This window comes from Emydura macquarii, unplaced genomic scaffold (genome assembly GCF_026122565.2).
Source record: "Emydura macquarii macquarii isolate MOO-44397 ecotype Brisbane River unplaced genomic scaffold, CSIRO-AGI_Emac_v2 contig_3390, whole genome shotgun sequence".
In the NCBI taxonomy this organism is placed as follows: domain Eukaryota; kingdom Metazoa; phylum Chordata; order Testudines; family Chelidae; genus Emydura; species Emydura macquarii.
This window is the reverse complement of record NW_027133527.1, coordinates 5,618,386-5,644,704: the sequence shown is the minus strand read 5'-3', so window position 1 is coordinate 5,644,704 and position 26,319 is coordinate 5,618,386. Positions and strand designations below refer to the sequence as shown.

At 51.6% G+C, this 26,319-nt stretch overlaps 1 protein-coding gene across 3 annotated transcripts in view; it reads left to right on the top strand.

The window, feature by feature from the left end:
- Positions 1-26,319, top strand: part of PKD1 (polycystin 1, transient receptor potential channel interacting) — a 132,960-nt gene that overhangs the window by 72,703 nt on the left and 33,938 nt on the right. For all 3 annotated transcript variants that reach the window (XM_067534291.1, XM_067534290.1, XM_067534292.1), the window contains 12 exons: positions 534-665; positions 2,212-2,387; positions 3,244-3,377; positions 4,255-7,877; positions 8,939-9,085; positions 11,183-11,326; positions 12,582-12,861; positions 15,046-15,262; positions 17,211-17,370; positions 18,584-18,736; positions 23,728-23,872; positions 24,729-25,325. In XM_067534291.1, the coding sequence (XP_067390392.1) occupies positions 534-665; positions 2,212-2,387; positions 3,244-3,377; positions 4,255-7,877; positions 8,939-9,085; positions 11,183-11,326; positions 12,582-12,861; positions 15,046-15,262; positions 17,211-17,370; positions 18,584-18,736; positions 23,728-23,872; positions 24,729-25,325 (5,908 nt within the window). The remainder of the gene's footprint in view (positions 1-533; positions 666-2,211; positions 2,388-3,243; positions 3,378-4,254; positions 7,878-8,938; positions 9,086-11,182; positions 11,327-12,581; positions 12,862-15,045; positions 15,263-17,210; positions 17,371-18,583; positions 18,737-23,727; positions 23,873-24,728; positions 25,326-26,319) is intronic.

Here is a 26,319-nt window from a genome sequence, read left to right as displayed (position 1 = left end):
ATCCCTCCCTGAAACCCCTTTGAAATCCCAGGCATAAGAACTAATTTCAGGAAAGATGACTTTGAAATGACCTTGACAGGAAACCCAACAATAGTCCCAGGGTTGTTACTTCCCCCCCAGCTGAGAGTCTCTGAGTTTCTTCCTCTCTCTCCCTTGTCTATTTGGAGACTTGTAAATTTGACTGAACTAAGGGCAATAAACAGGATTTCAGGCTCCCCCAGTGCTGGCCAGAAGCAGGAGAGGGGAAGATATCTGACCACCTGGGGAGTGGAGATTAACTTGGGCTAGGAAAGCGCTGAAAGGACTAAAAGTAGAGCGGACTGTTCACTTTCCATTCTGACTAGAAACTGACTCTCTCCCCCCCGAGTACAATAACCGAAAGGCAGCGTCTAAAAGATGCAAAAACCGTCTCGTGTCCTTTCAGTGGCTGTCGGTGAATCTTGAACTAGCCTGAGAGACTGAATCTGTTCAGTGGGGAAGCTCTGCACATGCTTCTCCCGTGCACTAGAGTAAAGTGTCCTCGTACTTTTCAGAGCTACGTCCCTGTGATGGAGGCCGGGTCGGATGTGACTTTCAGATGGACGGTAGACGATAAGCCATCTTTCACTTTTTACAACGTTGTTTTCAACGTTATCTACCAAAGCCCAGCTGTGTACAAGCTCTCGGTAAGCCAAGGCCTCTCCCGTGGCACCATTTTCAGTTCTGGTTTTCCATTTGGTTCCACAAGCTGAAAAGGAAAGGCAGCAGCCCGATGAGGAGGCAGAGATTTCTGCCAACACCCTGCCAGAGCCACAAGCCAACTGGTAATGCAGGTTGTGCTGTGCACTGCAGCTGTCTGAAGGGGGTTTTCGTTGCACTGCAAAGCTGCTTAGTCTTTAGGTTTTCACCATGCTGCTCGTGCAAAGGGAAATGGTGAGAACTTCCTCGTGTGTCCTGCACTCCACTGCTCTCTTTTCTCTTCTCTTCCCTCCTCCTCTCCCTCTTTCCTCTCCCCTCTCCTGCTCTTTGCTTTCCACGTTCTCCTTTTCTCGTCCTTTGTCCTTATTATCTCCAGGTCTCTCCTCTGCCCATGTCCCTCCTCCCCGCCTGCACCGTCTCGTCCCATGTTGCTTTGCTTCCCCTTTCTGAGTTTTCACAGTTCATCTTGGTCCCTTTTTCTGGTCCTTCCTCTCTTACCCCCCCCATCCAGCTTTGCCCCAGGTCCCCCGCTCTCCTCCAGCCCTGCCTTGTCTCATGAGAAGTGCTGAAGCTGCACTTTGCACACTTGCATCCTGTGCCCTGTGCCGTGTCTGGAGCTACCCACCTGCTGCTGCCCTCAAGGAAGCTGCGGCTGCTCTCTCACTGGCTGTGAATGCCTGTGCGCAGCGGCTGGAGGCAGCTTGCTAGCCGCACGGCTCAGACAGAGCAAGCGAATGAACGATTGGTACGTTCAGGGCCGGAGGGGTCTCCTGGGTCGCATCACTTGTGGAGTTCCGGGGCACAAGGGCAGACATTCCTCTCCCGGATTCCAGAATCCAGTTCCGCCTTGTGCACACCTAGCAGTGGAGCCGCGATGGCTTCACGAGGAAGAGGATTCCGCTGGGCATGTGACTTTGTGGTCATGGATGCTTTCCAGCTTGTCTGGGCCTCTTCCATCAGCCTCTCACCCGTCTTTCTGCCTCCCTTTCCTTTTGTGTTACTCCCCCTCGCCCACTCACCAGCTTTCCCCTGAGTTGCTCAGGCCCTGTTCTTCCCCTCTCCCTAGTGCCTTTCACCGATTTCCCCTGGACACGCTCCGGTTTATATTGGAGTCTGTCATGGGGGACCCGTACCACTATGAGCACCTCCTCCTGGCCGCTGGGGGGATTAGCAACTTCCAGGTCTGGGGCCCCCTTCAGCTGCTCGCTGCATGGCCCTGCTGCCATGCTCTCGCTCAGTCTCTGTGCCTCAGGGTGCCCGTTCTTCGGGACTTGGCCCCTCCAGCCAGGGGGCTCTATGTGTTTCCCCCGTCCAAGATAGCAAAGTCTTTCTAAGTCTCTCCACGCCAGCAGCCTCAGGCAGCCTTCCCCACTCTCTGCAGCACTCGGGCGCCACTCCCTCACTGGCTGGCTGGGGAACCCAGGCCGGCCCTCCGCTCCGGGGTCCAGCCCAGAGGCCCTCTCATCGGCAGCCAAGGTCTGCCCTATCCCGTACCTCAACGGCCATTCCATTTGTCCTGCCTGTGCCTCACAGCTCACTGCGTCGAATCACGTCAGCAACGTCACGGTTGATTACAACGTCACGGTGGAGAAGATGAATAGGATGAAGGACCTGACGGTGTCTGAGATCCCCCCGGTCCTCCCTCAGAACTGGACTATGGACCTTACCGCCAGAGTCCTGGTCGACTCAGCTGTGGACGCTGCCTTCTCGTGAGTCCTTTGCAAGTTGCCGAAATTTAGGGTCTCACCATGCACAGCTCATGGGTTTTGCCCTGGCTGGTTTCTCACACGAGGGCCAGTTGATTTCAAATGGGTATTTGGCCTAATTCCCAGGCTCTGGTTTATTCTTTACTCAGTGCTCATTCAAGGCAAACGCCTACTGAAGTCCCTGGGAGGTTGAGTGAGCGAGGGCTTTGGTAGGTGGTCCTTTGTTTGGCTTTGTCTTAGTTCCTCACCTGCTTAGAAGACCATCACGGAGGCATTCACTGTGCAGTCTCTCTCATATCCTATGGGATACGTTTCGGCACCAGGGAAAGGCTGGGATTTTTAATGCCAGATTTTTGGAACAGGAGCAGAGTGATGGTTAAATGGGGCAGGACCGAGGAATCCTGGTAAAGAAATCTAAACACAGTGATACCATAACAACAATATCCGATACTTACACAATTTTCAGAGGGGCTGAACATCCCACAGTTCCCATTGGTTTCAGCCGGTGTCTTGGGTGCTCAGTGTTTCTAGAGGTCCGTCCCGTAATGCCTTTCTTCCGCAAGGCTTGCTGTTCGGCTGTTTAGAAGTGACTCCTTCCCTTTTTCTAAGTGCCACCCTACTCCTGTCGCCATGGCACCACAATGGAACTAGAACAGTGCATGCTGCGATGCTCAGCTGTACCCTTTGTGGCGGCTCCCTTACTGACCACAGCGGTGTGAGTGTAGCAGGACGCTGGGAGTGCATTGGGGCACTTGAGGGGTTCCATGTAGGATCCTAAGATGCTCCAAAAGCAGCTTCCGTTTCACGGTGTGACGACTGGCTCATGGCCTGCCTGTCTGATCTGCTTTCCTCTCGCCAGATGGGAATTTGGAGATGGTGGTCATGAGATTTACCAGTTTAAAGCTCCCTATAACGAGTCCTTCCTCATGCCTGATCCCAGCGTCCATCAGGTTGTGATCGAGCACAATGTATCGCACACCTATCAAGAACCAGGTAAGCTCTCTTTGCGCATCCTGGGAGAAGAGGGATCATGCAGGTTTACTGCATTGAGGCTAGAGGGTCCAAAGAGCTGCGGAAGGCTCGTGGCACCTCCACAGTAGGGAATGATTCAGAGGCTCTTTCTTGATCAAACTCCCTTCACTGTTGGTGCTGCTGGCCACTGGCTGTAATAAACAACAGACAAAACCCTGGCAGAATTAGCATAAAGGAAGGTGCTGATAAACACAGGAGGCAGGTCTGGATGATCAGCCATTATCTGTAACTGTGAGAACCCATTAACAAGAGGCCATTTAATTTCTCCTCTGGATCACCAGTTCAGATCTAGCCCAGACTGGAGGTGACCAGAAATTGTCACATTCCGATCATCTCTCTCCAATTCTCCCTGGATGTGTGCCCATATTATAGAAACCAGCATCATTGGTACAGGCAGTACCAATTCTTTCTTGGCTGTCTCAGGAGATAGGCCAATAGCAGAGTAGCCTGTGGAGACTGAGCTTCTCTCACATCCGGGGTTCAGGATTCCAGGTGGGGTGAGGCACAGTTGTGGGGCACTGAAGGAGGAGGAGGAAGCATGCACGACCACTGCCCATGCTGTAGCTGTTACGTGGAGGAACAGAAAATGAATGAGTTTCCAGAACTGCCAGGCAGGCCTCTTATATAGGGAGACAGGCCACACGTGCACATCCTATTTTCATGCACCCTTAGTCGTGATGAAAAAAGGAAGACGAATACAGAGAGTGTGTGGGGTGCAGAAGCAGAACAACATCTAACTGGAATGTTTTGAACATTTCCCGTGAGACCTCCACAGCACTGTTAGGTTTGGGGTGGTTGCATGACATGACTGCCCATGTTCTGCTCTCTTCCTTTGCAGGAGAATACACCCTAGTTGTTCTGGTGTCGAACAGTTTTGAGAACCTCACCTACCAGGTCCCGGTTCACGTCCACACTTACCTGACTGACTTGACTGTAGAAGCAGATGCAGATGTCCTGGTCGTAGGCCGGCCTGTCACCTTTGAAGCCTATCCGCTGCCATCCTCCTATGGAGTCTGGTACACCTGGGACTTTGGGGATGGCTCCTCGCTGCTGTTGGAGAACCAACCTAGAGTGACCCACAGCTACCAGAACAGGGGAGTGTACAACGTCAGCCTGACAGCCAACAACACAATTAGCCGCGTGGAGACACACAAGCGTTACCAGGTCTTTGAAGAGATAACTGGGCTGAGCGTTTCTTCTGATGAGGTGGCAGAGCTGGGCATCTCTATATCAATAAATGCTTCAGTGCAGACGGGGGACAACATCACCTGGATATTTGACATGGGGGACGGGACCATATTGATGAGCACAGTGCCAGCAGTAGAACATATCTATGAAAAGGATGTCAACTGCACTGTTAATGTGACAGCTGTGAATCCCGTCAACTCAGTTTCTCAGACTGTGCCTGTCCGTGTCTTCGTCCTGGAGGTCCTCAAAATAGAGCCTTCCTCTTGCATCCTGGAGCACCCCGACGTGCAGCTCACTGCGTACGTCTCGGGGAATTCCGAGAATTACATTTTCGACTGGACCTTTGGAGATGGCTCGTCCAACGTCACTGTGTACGGGGACCCCGTGGTGACGCACAACTTCACCCGCAGCGGGATCTTCCCCCTCTCCCTGGTTCTCTCGAGTAGTATTAACAAGGCGCACTACTTCACCATTGTCTGCGTGGAGCCAGAGATCGTGAATGTCACGCTCCTTCCCCCCAAGCAGTTTGTGAAGCTTGGCGAGGAGAGCAATTTCCAGGTCAGCGCCATGCCTCTGTACCAATACAGGTATCACTGGGACTTTGGGACTAACGATTCCGCTAGATCCAGTGGGACTGAAGTGACTTATACTTACAGAAGCACAGGCGTCTACCTGGTCACCGTGACGGTCTCCAACAATGTCTCGTTCAACAACGACACTGCTTTTGTGGAAGTCCAAGAACCTGTTGGGGTAGCAAAGATTGAATACAATGGGACAAGGGTTTTGGAGCTGAACCAGCTCTATCTGTTCTCCGCCAGCGGGAATGGGACCAAAGTGAGCTACCGCTGGGACTTGGGGGATGGCTATAACCAGCTTGGACAGTTCATCACCCATTCCTATAACAACACCGGGAACTACACCATCAGCTTGACTGGCTGGAATGATGTAAGCATCATCGAGACCAGGATCAACGTCACTGTGAAGAGGCGACTGCAGGGGCTTACCATCAATGCCAGCAGGACCGTGGTGCCGTTGAATGGGTCGGTGAACTTCGTAGCCACTCTCCTGGCCGGCAGCGCGGTCCGATATTCCTGGATCCTGTGCGACAGGTGCACGCCCATCCAAGGCTCCTCCACCATTTCCTACACATTCCGGTCCGTGGGGACTTTCAATGTCATTGTGACGGCGGAGAATGAGATCAGCTCTCTGCAGGACAGCATCTATGTCTACGTCTTGCAACAGATCCAAGGGCTGCAGATCACCAGCAGCGAGCTCGTGGAGGATGCCTACTTCCCAACCAACAAAACGCTGCATCTGCAAGCCGTGGTGAGAGATGGGACAAACATCTCTTACAGCTGGGCGGTCCTGAAGGACGGCACCCCCGTGCAGACATTCAGTGGGAAGATCTTCTCCTTGAGCATCCTGGAAGCATGGAACTACACTATCCATCTGAAGGCCACCAACATGCTGGGAAGCACAGCTGTTAACAAGACGGTGGAGTTCATTGAAAGTGTCGGCCTTTTAAAACCTTCTGCCTTCCCCAATCCGGCTGCTGTAAATGCCTTTGTTAATATAAGCACCAGCGTAACCAGTGGCACTTGCTTAATCTATATTTGGCACCTGGAAGATGGTTTCTTTCCTGTTACCATTGAACCCTTCATCCTACATTCTTTCCAAAGACCTGGTGCTACAGAGGTCACTGTCACAGTCGAAAACAAAATTGGTTCTGCTAATGCTTCGGTTTGGATCTTTATCCAGGAACCCATAGCGGGTTTGAGGATTGGGACCACAGAGCCGGACTGCAGCTACGTCCCATCAGGCTCCATGGTGACCTTCAGCGGTGAAATTGAAAAGGGGACCAACGTGACGTGGCTGTGGGAGCTGCCCAAAGGCATACGGATTGGACAGACGGTGGCTGTGACGTTCCCTGATGCGGGCTTTTTCTCTGTCGTTCTGAACGTCTCCAATGACATCAGCTGGGCCGTGGCCAACAAGAATATCACAGTGCAGGACAGAATTGAAGGGCTAGAGCTTTTTGTAAGCAAGAAAGTTGTGGAGCCCCGGGAACAGATCTCTTTTGTGGTCAGCATGTCTTCTGGTTCTTCTGTGAGTTATGTGCTGAACATAAGTGGGGACTACTCCGTGGTACTCAATGGTTCTAGGTACACCCATGAGTTCGCCGAGAGCGGTGACTACCTAGTAGTGGTGACGGCGCAGAACCAAGTCAGCTTGGCACGCACGCAGGTGCTGATCTCAGTACTGGAAGCCATACGTGACTTAAGGCTTGTGAACTGCTGCGAGCAGGGCATCCCAGTGGGAGCAAAACAAACCTTCACGGCCCAGGTTGAGAGTGGCTCACGGGTGTCATACTCCTGGCAGTTCTCCTTGCGCAACGAGCAGGGCCGCTACCCGGTCAGTTTGGTGGGCGAAAGCGTCTCCTACACTCCAGCGGCTGCAGGGCTGCTAGAAATTCATCTCAGTGCTTTCAATGACCTGGGGAGTTTGAACATCACCAGCGTGATCCAAGTCCAAGACCAAATAGTTCAAGTCTTCCTTAAGCCCGCCAATGCCTTTGTTAACAGGACGGTGTTGTTTGAAGCTGCCGTGCAGCCCAGCGTGAGGCAAGTTGCTTTCTGGTGGAACTTTGGCGATGGTTCCCCAGCCCAAAGAACAGAGGTGGCAGCTGCCAACTACTCCTACCTGAAGCCCGGAGATTTCCAGGTGGAGGTGAATGCCACCAACCTCATCAGCTTCATGACAGCCCATCTCACAGTCACCGTCAGAGTCCTGGAGTGTGAGGAGCCGGAGGTGGAACTAGCCCTACCACCACAGGTAGTCATGAAACGATCCCAGAGGAACTACCTGGAGGCGCAGATCGACCTCCGTGGCTGCGTCAAGTACCAGACCGAGTATCTGTGGGAGGTTTACAGAGCACCCAGCTGCCTGCATTTCGATGATGCCGACAGGGTCCACCTGCTGAGCGTTGATGTGAGCAGGCCACAGCTGGTCATACCCAGGCTGGCCCTGGAAGTAGGGAACTATTGCTTCATCTTCTTTGTCTCCTTTGGAGACACCCCACTGTCCAAGAGCATTTTTGCCAATGTGACTGTGACGCCGAGCAAGCTGGTCCCGATCATCGACGGGGGATCTTACCGCGTGTGGTCCAACACTCGGGACTTAATCCTGGATGGTGAGAAATCTTATGACCCTAACTTGGACAATGGTGAACAGACTCCGCTGCTTTACCAGTGGTCTTGCACATCTTCCTCCAAGGTAAGCGAATCTGCACCAAAAAAGATTGTGATAATTATTTACATTGCAGTAGCACCTAGCGACCCCAACCAAGGATCAAGGCTCCATTGTGCTAGGCGCTGTGCGCGCACACAACACATTTTTTGTCATGGCTGGGGTGGCATAGAGGGAAGGGTTTGTAACCGATTCTCAGTAGGGTCACCAGGGAAGTGGGGGTGATGTTCATAGTACCCAGTTCAGGAAGATGGAACAAGATCAGTTGCAAGATCCCTTGTGATGGCTTGTAATGCTTATATGCTATTCCTCTGAAGCTCCCTGAGCATTTGCAGTGAACCAAGGACATCTGCATCTGCCATTGCACCTGGCGTCTGACTAACTTTTCTGGTGTTGCTGCTTCTTTGACCTTCTGCAGGAAGTACAAAGACAGGCAACAATTTACAGTCTAGCCGGCCTGAGTTACATACTTGTGTCCTGCTCCGATGAGAGTCATTTAAAAGCCTTCAGTTTCAGCAGGAGCAAAATGAAGCTTTTGAAGGATAAGCCAAAAAACACTTGGGTCCAGGACACTGTTCCTTGCTGGTCGACACATCGAACCAGACTTGGCCACCAATAAAAAAGAACCTCTCCTCCGAGCCTCCTGGCAAATTCTCTGATGAATATTTGTCCCATTGACACAGAACGGTTTTGTTTATTGAAAGGCCTTTTCTTTGGTCTTTCCCATTTTTGGAATGAAATAATATGGAGGCTTGTGCATCAAACTTAGTGTTAATGTAAGCACTCCTTTGTCTGGTTTCTGTTAGCGATATTTACAAGATATTTAATGAAGAGCGAATTCATTAATATTTTCAAAAAATAAAAATTGGAGGTCACCCAAAAGCCCAGTGTGCTCCAAGAGCTGCTTACTAAGCTGATGGAAAGTACAGTGTATTTAATGGTACCCCACCCTACCTGAACGAAGGGTTTGAAATGGGTAATTTAGAGCAAGAACTGATTTGGTCTGAAACTGGATGTTGGCTACGGACTAATACAATGTGCCTCAATGCAAAGGAGGGTTTGAATGGTTCTTTTCTCCTTGCAAGCAGAGCTCGCCTGCAGGATGCTCTCTGCATTTCAGTGCCACAAGGGGCGTTATCGCCATTTCCAAAGCGATGCTAGAAGCTGAGGTGGAGTATACATTCGACCTCACTGTCTGGAAGACAGGCGTGAATCCCGAGTCTACGAACCAAACCGTACGTACTGCACAGGCTCTCCTCTATCTTCACTGGGCTTGTGTGTCTGCTCCTGGGCACCAGACAACAGGCAGGGTCACACTCCCCTTTCCAAGCAAAGCTCCAGGAGGGAGTATGGCCGGCTGACTTTTGGGATACCCGCAGTCGTAGGTAGCTTCCGAGTCATGCCCCTTTCCTGCCCCTGCGTTGTAGTATAGTAACAAACATAACGTGGGACTGCAGAGCTTGCTGCTGTCTGCACCCATTGGGGAGGAAGCAGAAGACGACTGATGGAGAGATTTGGGGATAATCTGCCTGTGATCCCACCAGAGTCCTAAAGGCAGCACTGTACATACCCCTCAGGGGCGGGCATACCCCATATACTCAATAATGGACACACTTTACATTGCCAGGGGCAGCGTACCTGATGGCAACGATAAAGCGTTTTGTTGCGTTTCCTCCATCAGGCCTTTTATTAAGGTCACAGTGTCTCTCTTTGTCTGTTAATAACCTCATCATGTGTAGTTACTGCTCACAGCAGATCAGATTCTGATCTTGCAGCGGCTGATCTGCCTTAGGAGAACATGAGGATGCTACAGTCCACGGGGTTAAGAGCTGATCCACCAACGTGCCTAGCCTTACTTTCACCGAACAGCATCGTGCCCTTTCCCGATTGGCACGAGAAGGGCGCGAGCTGTCGGAGGGTTGGTACTTGGCTTTTGCTGTCAATAGTTCCTGCCCTTTTTTAAAAAGAAAGAGAAGGTTTTTTAAGGGCACGTTGCTTATGTCAGATTAAACCGAACACTGAACACACGTGTAGTCCAACAGCACTTACGGTTTATGTCAGAAACATTCATCATGGTGCATTTGGCAATTAAGAGACGTAGCTATTCTGAAAATGGAAACTCTTATGGCCTGGATTTTTAAACCAAAGCCGGAGGATAAAGAAAAGAAAAAAACTTAAATTGATAGTCTTTCAAGGACATTCCGTGCTATCAGCTTTCCATGCGTGAGAGCAACACAATGAATCCAGTGTCATAGGAAATTTGCAAAGGCTGTAGGAATGAGTGAAGCTTCAGTGCTCTTCCTCTTAACTCCGTGGAACACTTCTCCTCTTTTAACAGCTTGCCATATTAAACAATGTCTTTATTACTGCCTCGCTTTACATTCAGAGTGTTATGCCAGGGCCCAGGGCTCAGTCAAACTCTACACAGTGGTGCTTTGTAGTGGATTAAAGGAGCTAAGGAGAAGCAGAGAGATAATGCCACAATAACCAGGGTGTCTGGGGGAGTGGTGACTCTAAAGTGCTTATCCTGCACAGCGCGTGGTAGGAGAGGCATGTTAGAGGTCACAGGTTGTAGGAGGGGACGTTGAGAGGAAAGCCTGGGACACCACACTGTCCTGTGGGAAAGCGTGCTGTCCTGCACTGAGCCTTGCAGGCCCTTGGCCAGCTCCTGAGACCCAGAGCAAAAGCCCAGGCTGGGCGCCAAAGATCTCAGCAGAGGAAGATGCTGCTGCAGGACCAGAGCCCACTGCATTCCTGTTCCAGGGGGAGGAATGCCCAGGCACGGATCCAGTAGCCTTGAGCACAGACACCCCCCCACTGAGCAGTGCTGTGACAAGCAGGGTGGGGAACCCACCGTCCGGCCTGCCCCTCGTTGCAGCAGAACCTCCCCACTTTTACTGGGTCAGGGCTCGCTGCAGTTATGGAGGAAGGGCCAAGGATTTGGCCCAAAGAAAATAAAGGAGAGTTGCAGAAGTTCTAGACGTTCTAGAGATCCCAGCAGCATAACATCTAGGCAGTCAAGGTAAAATTCACCCCCATGCAGAAGGTCACTCTGTAGCTTGTCCCACTTAAGTTCTTTGGGAATCGCAAAGACTTCAATGAACGTAAGCCATGCACAGGCCCCGTGCTGGTCCCGCTGCATTGGCGTGAATTGCACTCGAAATCCACATCATGTTGAAATGGTGTGAGCTCCCGTGCAGAGACCTGGGTACCAGGACATTTGCAAACTAGTTAGAAGTTGATAGCAATAGCCCCTTTGGCTTTTGTGCGTGTCCTTGTTGCATCAGGCCTGGAACGGGTATCTCCTGAGCTGTTTTCCTTCCTCCTCGCAGGTGTTGATCAAGAAGGGAAGGGTCCCCATTGTGTCCCTCGAATGTGTGTCCTGCAAAGTCCAGTCGGTCTACGAAGTCAGCAGGAGCTCCTATGTCTACCTGGAGGGCACCTGCAGGAACTGTCAGAATGACTCCAAGCTGGGGGTAAAGTGATGGGGAAGCTATTGCTGCCATTTCGTTAGCGGGGCAGAATTCAGTGAAAAATAACACGCTCGATGTCGAGGAGGAACAGGGCTTTGAGGTTTTGCTCAGTGTAAGGCCAGTTCTGGATGGGTTCTGGAGAAAGATTTGACTAGGGTCCCCTTCGTCCATTGCAGTCTCCTGTGAATCTGCAAGATGACTGACCTCCAAGGGGGTGACAGGAGTCTGCCTCTTAAAGCAGGGTCCATCTGTAGGGAACCTGGGGGGGGGGAGGGGAGCACTGAGCCCCTCGCAAAGCCCCCAACGTCATGGCAGGTCTTGCCACAGCTGCCATTCAAACTGAGCCCTTCGTTCTGTCAGCAGCTGTCCACCAAGTGAGCCTTCCCCCCAGACATGCCCTGATGGGCTGTGCTCACTGTATCCCAGCGGAGAGAGTTTCTCTGCAATGGCCCTGAGCGTCGCGGGAAAGGTGGCATGCCATCCCTCCATCAGAGGGGCTCGATGCTACCCAAGGGGCATTCAACCCCTAATGCGCCTGCCCCGGCCCCGCCAACCTGGGCTTATGCACCGCCCGCTCATTGATAGAGATCATAAAGGGTTTTCAGCTCTCTGCTGTGTGGCCTCTCTGCATTATTCTGGCTCAGGGGGGGTTGAAACATAGATTGCTCGGCCTGTTTTCTTCACCTCCCAGCCACATTCCCCTCCTGGCCGTGTACTGTGCTAGAAGGTGCCCTCCACAGGCCGTTGGATGAAATAGGCTTTATAAGTGAAAGTCCCACTGGAAGAGCTGATCTATAGCCCCATTGAGCTGAGTGGTTTCCTGTGTAGTGTATTTTCCGGCCGTCTGTCTCAATGTGTCTCTTGTTGTCACAGTTGTACATTTGTACTATTAACGGTAACAATCCAGGACACATTCAGCTTGCAGCCTGTAAAAGAAAGGTTATCCCATGGAGATTCCACCACCGTTTAATTTGATTTCCTGTGTTTTGTATTATGAAATATTCTGTCGGAGGATGATGTAACCTCAAAGACGAAAGCGGATCTCACAGTGGAAATATTCCCACCAGACATTTTGGAAGCTTTCCAGTTCTTGTTGCTTCAGCACATGAGAACAAAGCTGAATTATCAACTGCAAATTTGGCAGCCTTTGGCCCTAGATGCTATTTTTTCCCCTATAGAGTCAGTCTGAAAACATTTCAGGGACATAACTTCAGATTAAACCAGGATTTCTCCCGTCTTTCTCCCTTCATCTCCATAGAGATGGGCAGCACACAGCTTCAAAAACAAGTCTCTCGTCCTGGACAAAAATACCACGACCACTGGCAACACCGGAATGAACCTGGTCTTACGGCAAGGAGCCTTAAAGGACGGGGAAGGATACACCTTTACCCTTCACATCACTGACCTCACGACGGGGGAGGAGGGTTATGCCTCCATTGACCTGTTCCCGAACCAGCCCCCAATTGGAGGGTTGTGTCGGCTCTCTCCGAAGGGAACGGTCAGGGCGCTGATGGCAAAGGTTCACTTTGAATGTGCAGGTGAGACTGTGGTAGTTGCCGTGCCAGAGGTTGGCCTGGCATCTCCGCTGTTCATCCGTGCGTGTATTTCACGCACCAAGCGAGTTACCCAGCTGCACCCAAGTGCTCCTTGGCCCCACAGAATTCTAGCGCTTTACCCTCAGTTCCAGTCCTGAGGATACCTTTGGAGAGGTCAGATTGCCATACGCAGACCTGTACGTTGGCAGGTCCCAAACCGCAGCCCCCACTCAGTTGTGTGTGGCCGAGGCACGCACATCCTAAAACTCATTTATGCACACGTTTCCCACACCGAAATCAAGTGGCTGAATGCCTATCACACCAGTCGGTGTAAGTGGATTATGTGCAGAAACCAGAGTTTTGGGTGTGGTGGAAAAAAGGGAGTGCCCAGAATTACATCGCCACAGTCACACAGCTGAGAAACTGGACACCACTCAGAGGCCGCTCTGAAAAATGGGGCCTGAGTGATTTTATTCTGCTTCCTCTGCACAAATATAGTTTCCTGCAAGTTATTTCTGATGCAGTCACAGAGATAAAAATATCTAGCCCAATGATGGAAAAAGCTGACCGGTCCGTGTCGCATATTGCAGGGGCCAGCAAGTGTCTCTGAAACCTTTTCCCCACCCCCACAAACGATTAGTAGTAGAGATTCATGCCTTAGTGCACATGAACGCCGGGATTCCATGTGTCCAGTGGTAGGGTGAATTGGTTTCTAGTGCTCATTATTCTTGTGAGGGTGATCACAGCTTAAGTCAGGGGGGAAAGCAAGAGTGTAATCAGAATGTGGTGATGTTGATGTCCAGGATGCTTTGACTTGCCAGCACTAATTAGGAAAACTTTGTACCTTTGGAATTATGGGGATTGCAGCAATTAGTAGTAGTATTTGTCAAGCAGAGACAAAGTGCTGGATACAAAATACAGATTGGTGGGCTGTAATAAACCATTCATTCTTAAGGCTGGTGGTCACTGAACTATAACTGGCCTGCACCAAGTCCTCAGGCTAATAGCAGATTCCACAGGACTTTTGTCTAGGATGTTATATATAGTCTGGGATCTTGGGTATGTGCCATATTCAGCCTCTGCAGCACAACAGAATCATCCTGGTTTTGATATTGCTATTGAGATACAGAGGGCACATGCCTTTTCCCAGGGCGGTGTGTTGCTTTTGCTAGGGGCTCCTGACCTGTTAAAAGCTCATGCTTCAGGGTTTCTGACCACCCAGAATGGGTCAGAAAAGGATATCCCCCTTCCCCCCCCCCCCAATGTATTCTGGGGTTTGTTTTTTTTTAATCTCCGGCCTCTGAAGCATCAGGAATAGCCAGAGCGGGAGCTGAGCCAGGTGCAGGTCGGCCAGGACACTGTGCTGGCACCGAGCATCCTCGCTCAGGTGCTTGGCTGGCTGCTTCTTGCTCAGGGTTTAGCTGATCACCGTGTGTGGGTTCAGGAAAGAATTTTCCCCAGGTCAGATTGGCAGCGACCTTCTGGGGTTTTGCTTTCCTCTGCAGCCTGTGGGCGCAGGTCGCTTGCGAGGATTATCAGGGTCTACCTCCCATAATCATTTCCCTGCCATTGCGAGGGCCTTGGGCATTGGTAAACCTCCGTCCTGCCAATTCTCTGCCTGTAGCACGTAATAATCTAGTCTCCTGTGGGCTGTGATATTTCGGTCTGATTTCAGTGGTTGGGTTTAGTGTGTGGGTGCTGGGCTGCGTAGTCAGACCAGATGGTCTGATGGCCCCTTCCAGCCTTAAACTCTATGACCAAGTGTTCTAGGGCCCAAACCCCAAATCAGAAAACCCCTGAATGCGAGAGAAATCCAGATCCGAGTTTTGTATCTCAGGTCCCTCTCTGGCATCCATCCTGCGCAAGGCTGGTACTATCAGTTATCTGTAGGCTTTAGTTCGGTCTGTCCCTCCCTACCAGGGCAGCAGGAAACACTCACTGGGGATGTTGGAGGGGGACGGTAATGAGACAGAGGGAGGCGACCATGCAGTTCTGCACCGTATTGTGCAAATCAAGGGCCAAGAGTAGCAGAGGGGAGAAGAGAGGGCGCCGCAGGGCCTGGGCAGCTGTTCAGGATGGATCTAAAAGCCTGATCCCTTGTGGCCACGACAATGACTGCAGCTACAGGCCTGGTCTGCACGGTGCGCTCGGCTCCCATTGACCCTGCACGGTGTGCTTGGCTTGCAGGCTGGAGAGACACGGAGGACGAAGAGGCTCCCCTGGTGTACATCCTCTCGGCCACTCGCAGCAGAGGGGGGCATCGTGAGCAGTTCACCATGTACAAAGGCAGCCGCTCTGAGCACAGCGTCTTCCTCCCACCGGGCTTCAGGGCAAACAGCTTCCTAGTGTACGTTTCCGTGCTCGTGCAGGATCAGCTGGGAGCGACGGTGGAGGCCCTCAACCGGTAAGGTGCTCCTATTACAGACAGGGGCACTAGGGCACAGAGAAGAGAAGCAACCAGCCCACAGCTGCATGGCGAAGTAGGGGCAGAGCTGGGCACAGAATCCAGGAATCCCAGGCCCAGGAATCCCAAGTGTGACTTAACTGCTAGGCAGTACCCACTGTTCCAGGGCCATGGATCCTTCATGAGCTATGAGCCTCCTGCAACTGTGCCCACCTCAGAAAAAGCACCAGCAGTGTTGGCAGACCCAGCACCAGTGAAATACTGGGCTGTAGACTATCACGGGGTTCAAACCAGAACTGGATGAGTTCACGGAGGAGAGGTCCGTCAATGGCTATTAGCCAGGGTGGGCAGGGATGGCTGTCTGCCAGAGGCTGGGAATGGGCGACAGGATGGATCACTCGATGATGAGCTGTTCTGTTCATTCCCCCTGAAGCACCTGGCATGGGCCACGGTCGGCAGACAGGACACTGGGCGAGATGGACCATTGGGCTGACCCACTATGGCCGTTCTGTTCACAGCCATGGAGCTTCAGTCCTTACAGGTGGTCTCTCGAGGGCAGGGTTAAGGCACACGGGGATGGGAACTGCTGCCGCTGTCAGGCCTGTTCTGCGGGTAGAGGAAGGATTTCAAACTGCCTTCAGCTCCTCACATCTCAGGAGCACCAACTTCCCCCACCAGACACACACACACACATTCACGCTGTTTGCAACCATCTGTTGATAGCGTGTTCGTTTCACACACGCTTCCTCTCCTAACTCATTTTACTCCGGCGCAAGCCCCATTAGGAAATCTCCCCGTAAGCACTTTTAAATTCCTTTTCAGGTAGGTCTTAAGTTTCACCTCCCTGCTAATAGATGTGGCTGCTCACTCTGAAAAGCTTGGTGAAAGCTGCCTTGTTAAGAAAGACCAAAAGCCTCCTGCACACACATTTCCTCTCACCTGAGTTACCGCTCCCATGGCCATCCATCTTGATTTACAGCGATGCTTGCCTTTTGAGGCATGGTGGCATTTTCTGGGAGATCTCTCTATATAGATGCATGTATTTTTTACAAGCAACATTGCTCATGGGCAATACATCAAGCAAAGAGGCTGTAACTGACTCACGTTTCAGGTGGGCGGGAGAAGAATTGAATATTCCATTCGTACCCATAACAAATGGCTGCATTATAATGACTGGCTTCCAGGGAAAGCCAAATGAATAATTGATACCTGGCCATTTATCTTGACGTTCCTTCCTGCTGGTTCCTTCCTTGCCCCTCCTCTGCAGCTGGGACCCTTTAAAGAAAGTGGGAAGCCGCAGGGCACTTGGCGGGACCTGGTGTCCCACTACGGACACGTAGCGGAAGATCTGGGTTTAGCTCAGCGGGGACCGCTACTGTGATTGGAGCTGGGAGTTGCTGGAGCAGGTCCCAGCAGGGGCTGATTTCTTACAGTCTTATTTGTCATTCAGCAGGGGATAAAGCACCCCCCCCCTCCCGCCCCTCCACCCACCATGCATCAACTAAATCCAAGCTACAGGTGGCCCCTGGACCCCAGAGGATTGAATCCTCTGCAATCTAAGGCTTTGAGAATCCGGCTCAGGGGTATCCCTTTGGACCCCAGAGGACTAAGCCAAGGGCATAAGTGGACTGAAGATGGTTTTTGGGTGCTTCTAAAACTAAACCCAGATCTTACTCCCAGGGTCAAGTGCCTCTCCTGTGCCAATCCACTGGTTCCTTGGAGTTACGTCAGGGAGGAATTTGGCCCCTTATCACAACTATTCAGAAACAGGTCCCCCTCCCCACTGGGACTAGGGTCTGAGAAGAGCCGGGCCAAGCCCGGGGTCAGTGCAGGAGTTGGTGACGCTCAAGGGACTTTCTCTCGGAGCTACACGGGGGTTTACGGCCATCGGCCTTGGTTCCATTCGACAGGCTGCTCTTTACAAACCGAATGCATCTTCCCCTTCCAGCTCCATGACCATCACCCTGCCAATCCCCCCGGCCGGCGCGCCCAGCCTCGCTCACTGGCTGTACAGTCAGACCGACACGGTGCTCCAGGGCTTGGTGAAACAGGGCGACCCGCAGCACGTCATCGAGTACTCCCTGGCCCTCATCACCATCTTAAATGAGGTAAAGCAGCGCTGGCGGCCCTGGGGCCCAGCTGGCTACCGGCTCTGGGTTGCTGGCTACTCGTTATCCAGTCTATGTGCTCACCTTGGGCCAGGGTGAGTCAGCAGAACAGCTCTGCACCTGCACACAGGGCCTTGGCCACGAAGTACAACTCGTACTTTTCACTCTTAACCCTCATCTTCCCATGCACCCCCCTCCCCCCCTGACGGCTCCCCCCGTCCCTTCGTTCACTGTCGCTCGTATCTAATTCAGTCCCGTCCTAGCAGATGCCCAGCTCCTGTTTTGATTTTTGTGGCTCCCTCTTTCTTGTCACAGACGAACCTCGTCTCACCCTTTGGAAGCTAGCAGTGTAGGTCCATCGGGGCGTCGCCGCAGGGCTCTCCCATCCCCCCGCCAAAGGACAGAGCACGCAGCTTCCTCAGCAATCGCAGACCACTCGGTGAATGGGGAACAAGGGGACACACCCTGAACCCCAGCCATGGCTTAGTCCATGGCAATACAGTGGGCACAGATGCCTGGGCCAGTCCAACCCACCGGTATTTTCCATAGCATAAAACTGAGTATCCCTAAAACGCTGTAAAGAGCCATTGTGCAGCTGCGTAGCCCAATTCTCCAAACATGGCCACCCACATGGGAGGATCCAGATCCCCTTCTGGGTGCCCCGATTTGTGCTTTGCTGTGCAAAGGCCTGTTGCATGCGTCTACCTACCCGCGTAAGCCTGCAGAACAGGGGTGCCCTATTAAAGCGACCCTTTGAATCACAGAAATTAGACTGGAACGTTCTGTTCAACGCTGGGCCCACTGAGTGGCTCAATGAATAACAGCACTGGCCGGAGAGAAGAGATCTGATACAGTCGCACAGCTCTCTTGAAAAGTGACCAGCCAGAGAGAGACATGCATGTTCTCAGAGGTGGCAGAAGCTGCAGAGGAGAAGACTCTTGCACTGACACTGCCTCCTACCCTGTGCTACTGAGAGTCTGTTTCCTGCCCTGCTTCCAGTTATGTTTTCCACTGGCAGCAGAATGCAAAGAGGCTTTGTAGCTTTCAAATTGTATCCAGCAGCAGCAGCTCTGGCCGAGCCTGCTGAGAACCCAGATATCAGAGACTCCCAGCTGGACACTCATTAAATGCTGTAATGGAAATTTGTGGTTGAGAGCTACAAATCCTGTTCTGCGAGAGTCTGATCAATCCCCCTGCTTTTGTTTCCCCCAAGTATGAGCACTTGATGCCTTCGGAAGCCAAGACCGGGAACGAACGAGATCTTCGGACCTGGACGCGGAGGAACATCACCGAGACCCTCATCTCCCTGAACGTGAACACTGTGGACGATATCCAGCAGATCTCAGCTGCCCTTGCTCAGTGCACGGTAGGGGACCCTCCAGCCTCATTCTGCTCTGACGCTGAGCAACAGAGAAAAAGGGTAGCTCCGTCCATTCCTTATTCTGCTTCAGCTTCACACACACACACTCACAGATCATGTACAGAGGACAGGTATAATTTATTGGTGACATCTGTGGGGCATATGCGTTTCTCTCTCTATCCATCCATCTGTAAGGGTAAATAGTACCATCTCCATCCTTTTCTCATTTATCGTTCTAGAAAGACAGCCAGAGATGCATGTGCGCTCTCATCCCCTACCGATGTCACCAAAGAATTTAGACCTGTCCTCTGGAAACAGCCCACAGCAGGAGCCGCTGGGCAGCAGGAGGCTCTGAGCCTTGGAATCATCTCTCTGCCCATTGCTGATTTGAAGTGTTGCATTCCCCTTGGGGCAGTCTAGCCGGTCTGCTCCCTGACAGGGTCAGGAGTGGCTTTTGATGTTTCATCAGATGGGCCTCAGAAGAAGAATGAGCCCAGCTAGTTAATGGGCTTGGCTTTTGGTGGCATTTGTAAAACGAGGCTACTCCTCCTTCCTACCTCTGAAAGGAGCTGTGAGATTTGCTTGCCAATATCTCTGGTGCCCACCACCGTAATTTCTGAGCACGTCTCACATGCCTATAAATAGCTCCACAAGCTCGCTCATGGGGAGTGCAGCCCGACATGAATCAAACACAGCACTGCTGAACTTCACTCAAATTCTTGTCCTGTGGCCTCCTGTGCCTCCAACAGCTTGTCTCATCCTGGGAGCCGTGTCTCCAAACTCACTGCTTCCTGTTCTGCCTCTGCCACTCCCCTGAACTCTGGCCCCGTACGTCGCTTTCTGCGCCCAGATTTTACTAAAACAAGACACACGCCGCCTCTTCTCCTGTGCTTGCAACACAGCATCAGCTCTGGTCAGGAAATGGACTTTTGGTCCCATGGTAAAGTTTGACATTCTGGGATTCGTTTTGGCTCTGAACCAGAATGAAAAGTCAAAAAAAACTTCACCTAAAAAAAAGTTTCAAAAAGTTTGAAATTGGAAAAATTGAAACAAAAAGTGTCATTTTGCAGTAACTTTTTTGTTTGGTTGACTCAAAATTAAACTGTTTCTATTCTCCCTATTTTGGAGGGGAAAAGGGTCAAAATTGATGTTTTTCCCTGGAGAGAGTTTCTGTTTTGACAAAACCACATTTTCCGACTGGAAAACATTTCATGCCAACTCTGCTTCTTGGGTAACAGTCTCCCCGGGCAGTTTCCCCACGAATCCTCTTTGCTGTTCTCTCTCTGCTCTGCAGAACCTCTTTTCATCTTGTGTTACGTTGCTGTCTCTTATTTAGCTAGTAAGAGCCTCATGGTAGAGAGATGTCCTCTTACAGTTCTGTAAATGGTGCTGTGTAACAATAACGTTCAAATACCAGCAACGGGGGCTTTCACACCCTTTTGTGCCGCAAGCCATTTGGACATCTGTCCTGAGACATGTGGTGAATCACATCTGAAGCCTCTGACGATAAAAAGAAGAGGAGCTAGGACTTGGGTTGTGGTAACAGCTTTCATGTGTTTTGCAGATTATTTCCATTGAGCCTGCCGGAGACTCAAGCCCATGCATAAAATGCAGAACATTCTGTTTCTTAGATACATCTGGGAGTGGATGGGAGGGACATTCATCAAAATTGGGTGGTGAAATGCCTCCCACAGCTCTAGGAAGTGTTTGGATGTTGGAGATGGATTTGGTGTCAGAACCCCCGAGACTGGGATGCTCTGCCTTGCACTGGTACCTCTAGAGAGGCTACTACAGTGTGAGTTGCCTAGACACGACGCTGAAGGGAACCCTAGAGGTCCAGTAGGTAGGTAGATTAAGATACCCAGTGAGAGGGTAAGTAGATAAGAGAGCTCTTGGCAGCTCTCAGTCTGGAATGAAGATGCTATGGCCATTCTAGAAGGACTCTTTGATGTCTCTCTCTCAGTGGGTGGGGAGACATATTGACAGGGCCACCTATAGTTTGGTAGCTGAATTCCAGCCCTGAAAGCAGAGGACCTGATGGTGCTGTTGCATCAGAAGAAAATTTTGCATAGCGAATACTTGACAGAGGCTGAGTTGGCTTGGAGCCGTCTGCCCATCCCCTGCACCTGGGCAGATGGGGCCTCTGAGTTCCGTTGTTAACCATCCCTGGGCCTCCTTTCTGCGCATGCTATTGCAAATGCATCTGGCCTTTGTGACGTGGTTTTACTCTGAGCCTGGGAGCAAAAGCCGAAGGCCCTGAAAAAAAGCACAGTGTTTAGCAGGGCTTTTCAAACAAGGTCTTGGTCAAGGCAGTAAGTGGGGTTTGCAAACTGCTGGGAGGCAATTGATTTGCTGCCCGGTTGTGAAAAAGTAGAGAGCTGTTTTCCCTTTAAGCAGGCTAAGATTTCCTTTCAAAGCAGTGCCTGATGGGGCAGCAGCCAGGAGACCAGTGTGGGTTTGTAAGCAGCCTCTCGGGTGGTGGGGAACAGAGAGGCTGCTGAGATCAGATCATATGTGTAGCCCATGCATGTTGTATGAGAAGTCCCGGTCAATGCCACAGCACCCACAAAGGAGGACAAAGAAATCTGGCAGCTGGCTAGGATAAATTCTCCCCACTGGGCCTCTGTGGCTCACAGCAGTCTGCCAGGACTCTGTTTTTCTGACGGAGGCAGCTTTAATCTCTGCTAGGGCACAAGCAAGGCCCTGCCGACTGGAGGGCTAGCAGTCCGGGCTATTCCCAGCATTGGCACGGTGTGAAGCACTGGAATGGGTTACCTAGGGAGGTGGTGGAATCTCCATCTTTAGAGGCTTTTAAGCTGAGGCTTGACAAAGCCCTGGCTGGGATGATATAGCTGAAATTGGTCCTGCTTTGAGCAGGGGGTTGGACTAGATGACCTCCTGAGATCCCTTCCAACTCTAATATTCTATGATTGGGCCTGTCTCTGCACCCCTCTGTGACGCTGCTTCCCCGTCCATGAAATGGGGATAACAACGGACAGACATCACGGAGGAGGGTTGAAATACTTCCTTAATGAATTTAGGGCAAGTGCTTTGAGATCCTCTGCTACAAGGACAAAGGATTAGCATCACTGCAGTGACATACAGTCACAGTTCAAGGAAACATGCACTCGAGTGCATATGAAATAGCCCAGTATTCTAAGGATAGGAAATCAGGCTGTGGTGTATAAAAATACCATCTGTATTCAAAATACTGACACCAGAGATCAGAGATAGCGCCATGCTAGACATGTCTGCCATTGGCAAAGCTTCCAGGAGGAAGCCACTAGCCATTTTTAGTCCAATATTACGATGCAGGACGTTCAGTGTAAAATAGCCAACAGCACTGGCAATATCATAGAATCACAGAATATTAGAGTTGGAAGGGACCTCAGCAGGTATCTAGTCCAACCCCCTGCTCAAAGCAGGACTAACCTCAGCTAAACCATCCCAGCCAGGGCTGTGTCAAGCCTCAGCTTAAAAACCTCTAAGGATGGAGATTCCACCACCTCCCCAGGTAACCCATTCCAGTGCTTCACCACCCTCCTAGGGACAACGTTTTTCCTAATATCCAACCTAGACCTCCCCAACTGCAACTTGAGACCATTGCTCCTTGTTCTGTCATCTGCCACCACTGAGAACAGCCTAGCTCCATTCGCCCTGGAACCCCCTTTCAGGTAGTTAAAGGCTGCTATCAAATCCCCCCTCATTCTTCTCTTCTGCAGACCTAACAAGCCCAGTTCCCTCAGCCTCTCCTCATACGTCTTGTGCTCCAGCCCCCTCATCGTTTTTGTTGCCCTCCGCTGGACTCTCTCCAACTTGTCCACATCCTTTTTGTAGTGGGCAGCCCAAAACTGGACACAATACTCCAAATGGGGCCTCACCAACGCTGAATAGAGGGGAATAATCACTTCCCGTGACCTGCTGGCAATGCTCCTACTAATGCAGCCCAATATGCTATTAGCCTTTTTGGCAACCAGGGCACACTGCTGACTCATATCCAGCTTCTTATCCACTGTAATTGCCAGGTCTTTTTCTGCAGAACTGCTGCCTAGCTCGTCGGTCCCCAGTCTGTAGCTTTGCATGGGATTCTTCCGTCCTACGTGGAAGACTCTGCACTTGTCCTTGTTGAACCTCATCAGATTTCTTTTGGCCCAATCCTCCAATTTGTCTAGGTCACTCTGGATCCTATCCCTACCTTCCAGCATATCTACCACTCACCCCAGCTTATTGTCATCTGCAAACTTGCTGAGGGTGCAATCTACCCCATCCTCCAGATCATTAATGAACAAAACAGGCCCCTGGGGCACTCCGCTTGTGACTGGCTGCCAGCTAGACATGGAGCCATTGATCACTACTCATTGAGCCTGATGATCTAGCCAGTTCTCTATCCATTTTATAGTCCATTCATCCAACCTGTCCAATCCATCCTCCCTATGTCTGCTATCCATCAGCCCTTCTGGGACCCACAGATTACTCCTCTGAGGAAAGGAAGTAAGTTCTTTATTAATGCAACAATAAGGCGGAGGTCTGGAGTCCGCTTCCACTGAAGTCAGTGGGACTTTTGCTGTTGACCTCATTGGGAGCAGTACTGATCCAAGACTGCGTCTTCTTCGGTGTGTTGGAGCCGGGGGGGGTGTGGAACCCAAGTAAATCCCTGGGGATGGATGGATGATGCAGTGGCCAAGACAGAGCAGTGGAGGATGTTGCCTTGACCCGTAGACCGAGGATGTGCATTTTTGATCAATTACTTAATGAAAGAAAGTTAGCGCAGTTGGGGATAAAGTGCAAACTGAAGGGAAATCTTACAGCTGTGGGACACGGGGGGCCTGGCCTCGACCAGCAATGCTCCTAAGCACGAACTTTAAGCACATGAGTAGTGTCGGAGCCAAAATGTTCAGCATTTTGCAGGACCGAAGCCGACAAGTACCATGCACAGCTGCTAGTGCCTTTTACATGGAATCGATTTCTCCTGGGTTACCCTGCGTTTCTAATGGCAGGTGGCGAGCAAGGAGCTGGTTTGCAGATCGTGTCTGACCGGGACCTTGAGCAAGCTGGAAAGCATGATGGCCATCCTCCAGGGGGAAACCACCCAGGGCACCGTGACTCCGACAGCCATCGCAGACAACATCCTCAACATCATGGGTCAGTGCTGGGGGCCCCCAAGCAATGGGGACATTATATAAGAGGTGTTTAGGGCCTAGCCGTCACTGCGAGGTTTTAAAAGATGATCAGGAAAGGACAAAGCTGGGAGAGGTTTCTTAGGTGTCCTGTGCAAAGGCTGCCCACGGCTGGTGTTTCCACCAGCCCTTGGGCCTGTACCAAACCCTCCATTTGAGGAGCCGCCCCATCCAGACTTTGGGGGAAATCTGGATCTGCAGGTTGGCCCCACCTGTACTTTAGCATCTGTCCAACATTCCCAGTGCCATCCTGCTCCTGGTATTTGAAACCAACAGCCCCTGGATTTATGAAGTAGCGGATACTTTAGAGAACTGCCCTTTTAGTAAACTGGAGGATAGCAGATGCAGCGTCCAGATGTGCCTATGGAAACTCCATTGGCCTCTATAGATAACATCCCATGCTGGTCACCTTTAAAGGAAGGCGCTTTATCTGCACGCTCGCAATGGGCTGTGTTGTAATCGCATTGCTCGTTATAGTCCCGGGAGTTTGTTATATTGGTTCTATGTATCTGTTTCCTTCTATCCACTTTTCTCTCATCCCTGTCGCAGAAGGAAGAGAAAGCCCACATTAGCATCTTGTAACTTTAGATCTTAACCACACCGTCGATTAGATTAAAAACAGCCAGGCAGCAGAGCACTGTATTTTTAGCTATGGACTATGCAGAGCTTTCGCTGTGGAAGACCAAGTGTCGCCATGCTGTGTTCCAATAGAAAGCCAGTAAGAAAGGAGCTGCCTTGATTGTTGTGGGAAGGACTTGAATGTTGCCTAGACGGTGGCACTCGCTGTTGTTCCATGTGCTATTTTACCTCTTTCCTTACAGGGGATTTAATTCACCTTGTCAACACAGTGCCTCAGGAGTCAAAACTCCAGGAATTGTGCAGCAGTCCCCAGCACGTAGCTTCCAAAGCCTACAGCCTGTCCTCCAGCCTGATGCGCATCCTCATGAAGTCCCGGGTGCTGAATGAGGAGCCCCTGGAACTGGCGGGAGGTGAAATCGTTGCCAAAGGCAAACGGTCTGACCCCTTCAACTTGCTCTGCTATGAAAACACCTTGGACTGCCAGTTCTCCATTCCCCAGGCCTTCAACACTACCTTCTCCAACCTGACCGACGTGATCCAAGTCATGTTCCAGGTGGACTCCAACCCTTTCCCCTTTGGCTACATCAGCAACTACACTGTGTCCACAAAGGTGGCCTCCATGGAGTTTCAAACCAACAACGGGACCCAGATTCCCATCGGGAGCCTGGACTCAGAGAAGGCCATCACTGTGACGGTACTGAACAACACCATCGTGAAGAACATCTCGGCCGGTTCTGCAATCATTCAGGGAAAGACTTCGGTGAGCCTCGTTGTTACGACAGAAAACAACAATCGAGAGGCAGGCCTGCACTTCCAGCTCACCTACAGAGTCTTAAACGGTAGGTACAGCGCTCCCCGAGATGACAGCGACGCTTTCTGCTGTTCAAGGTGCTTTTCACCGGAAGGGCTGAGAGAGCACAGGAGGGGCCTGTGTGCTAAATGAGATCTGCTACAGGGCTGAGACAGGGCAGCAAGTTGAGAGCTGTACTGCACGTCCCGGCCATAAGGGAGTCACCGTCCCCCGTGGGACGGGAACTCGACTCCTTTACTCTCCAGCAGTACGGGCCTGCACGGTGGGGGCCTGAGGAGACTCCTGCTGGCCTTAGAACTTAGACTGTGTGTTTCAGTTACGTTGCTCAGGGTAGATGCTTTTCTAAATGCTCAGAGTCTTTGTGCGCTAGTATTGGTATGTCATAGTCTCCGTTGACTTCCAGAGGGTGAGAGGACCGTATACTCATGCATAGGATTCCCATTCCCTGCCACAGACGGGAGAGACGCTGCCTACTTCAGACACCCCAGCCCGTAATCAGGGAGCCAGCCTGCACTCCTCTGAGCCCAGGAGCTGCCGTTCCACCCGGCCCTTACACAAGCCACACAGGTGGTGGAGGAAGTTCTTCACTGTGCGCTTGCAAGGGCCGGGCAGAACCAAGCCCCAGGCGTTATGAGGGCAGGTGACACACTGCAGTATCTACCTCTAAGGATACCGCTACCTTTGTCTGCTCCCGCCATGCACACCTGGTGCCACCTTCCTCTTCCAGGAGGGCCGGGTCCTGCTCCCGCTAGCTTCACTGACACAGGGTCAAACCCTAGACGAGCATCTCCCCCTGGAAGGGCTGGAGCTAATGGTACACAAATGCAAACACAGCTACACGGCGGGAATGGTTCACGGGTTACCCCTGGCGCTAGTGACTAGCTAAGATACAGCGCGATTGAGCATTTGTTCCTCAGCACCAAACACGTCTCAGGATGGATCCTTCCAACCAGTCCCGGACTGGCTGCGGACATGAGAGCGCTCCGCGGGGAGGGAAGGGGGGTGGTACTAGGAGCCGTGGC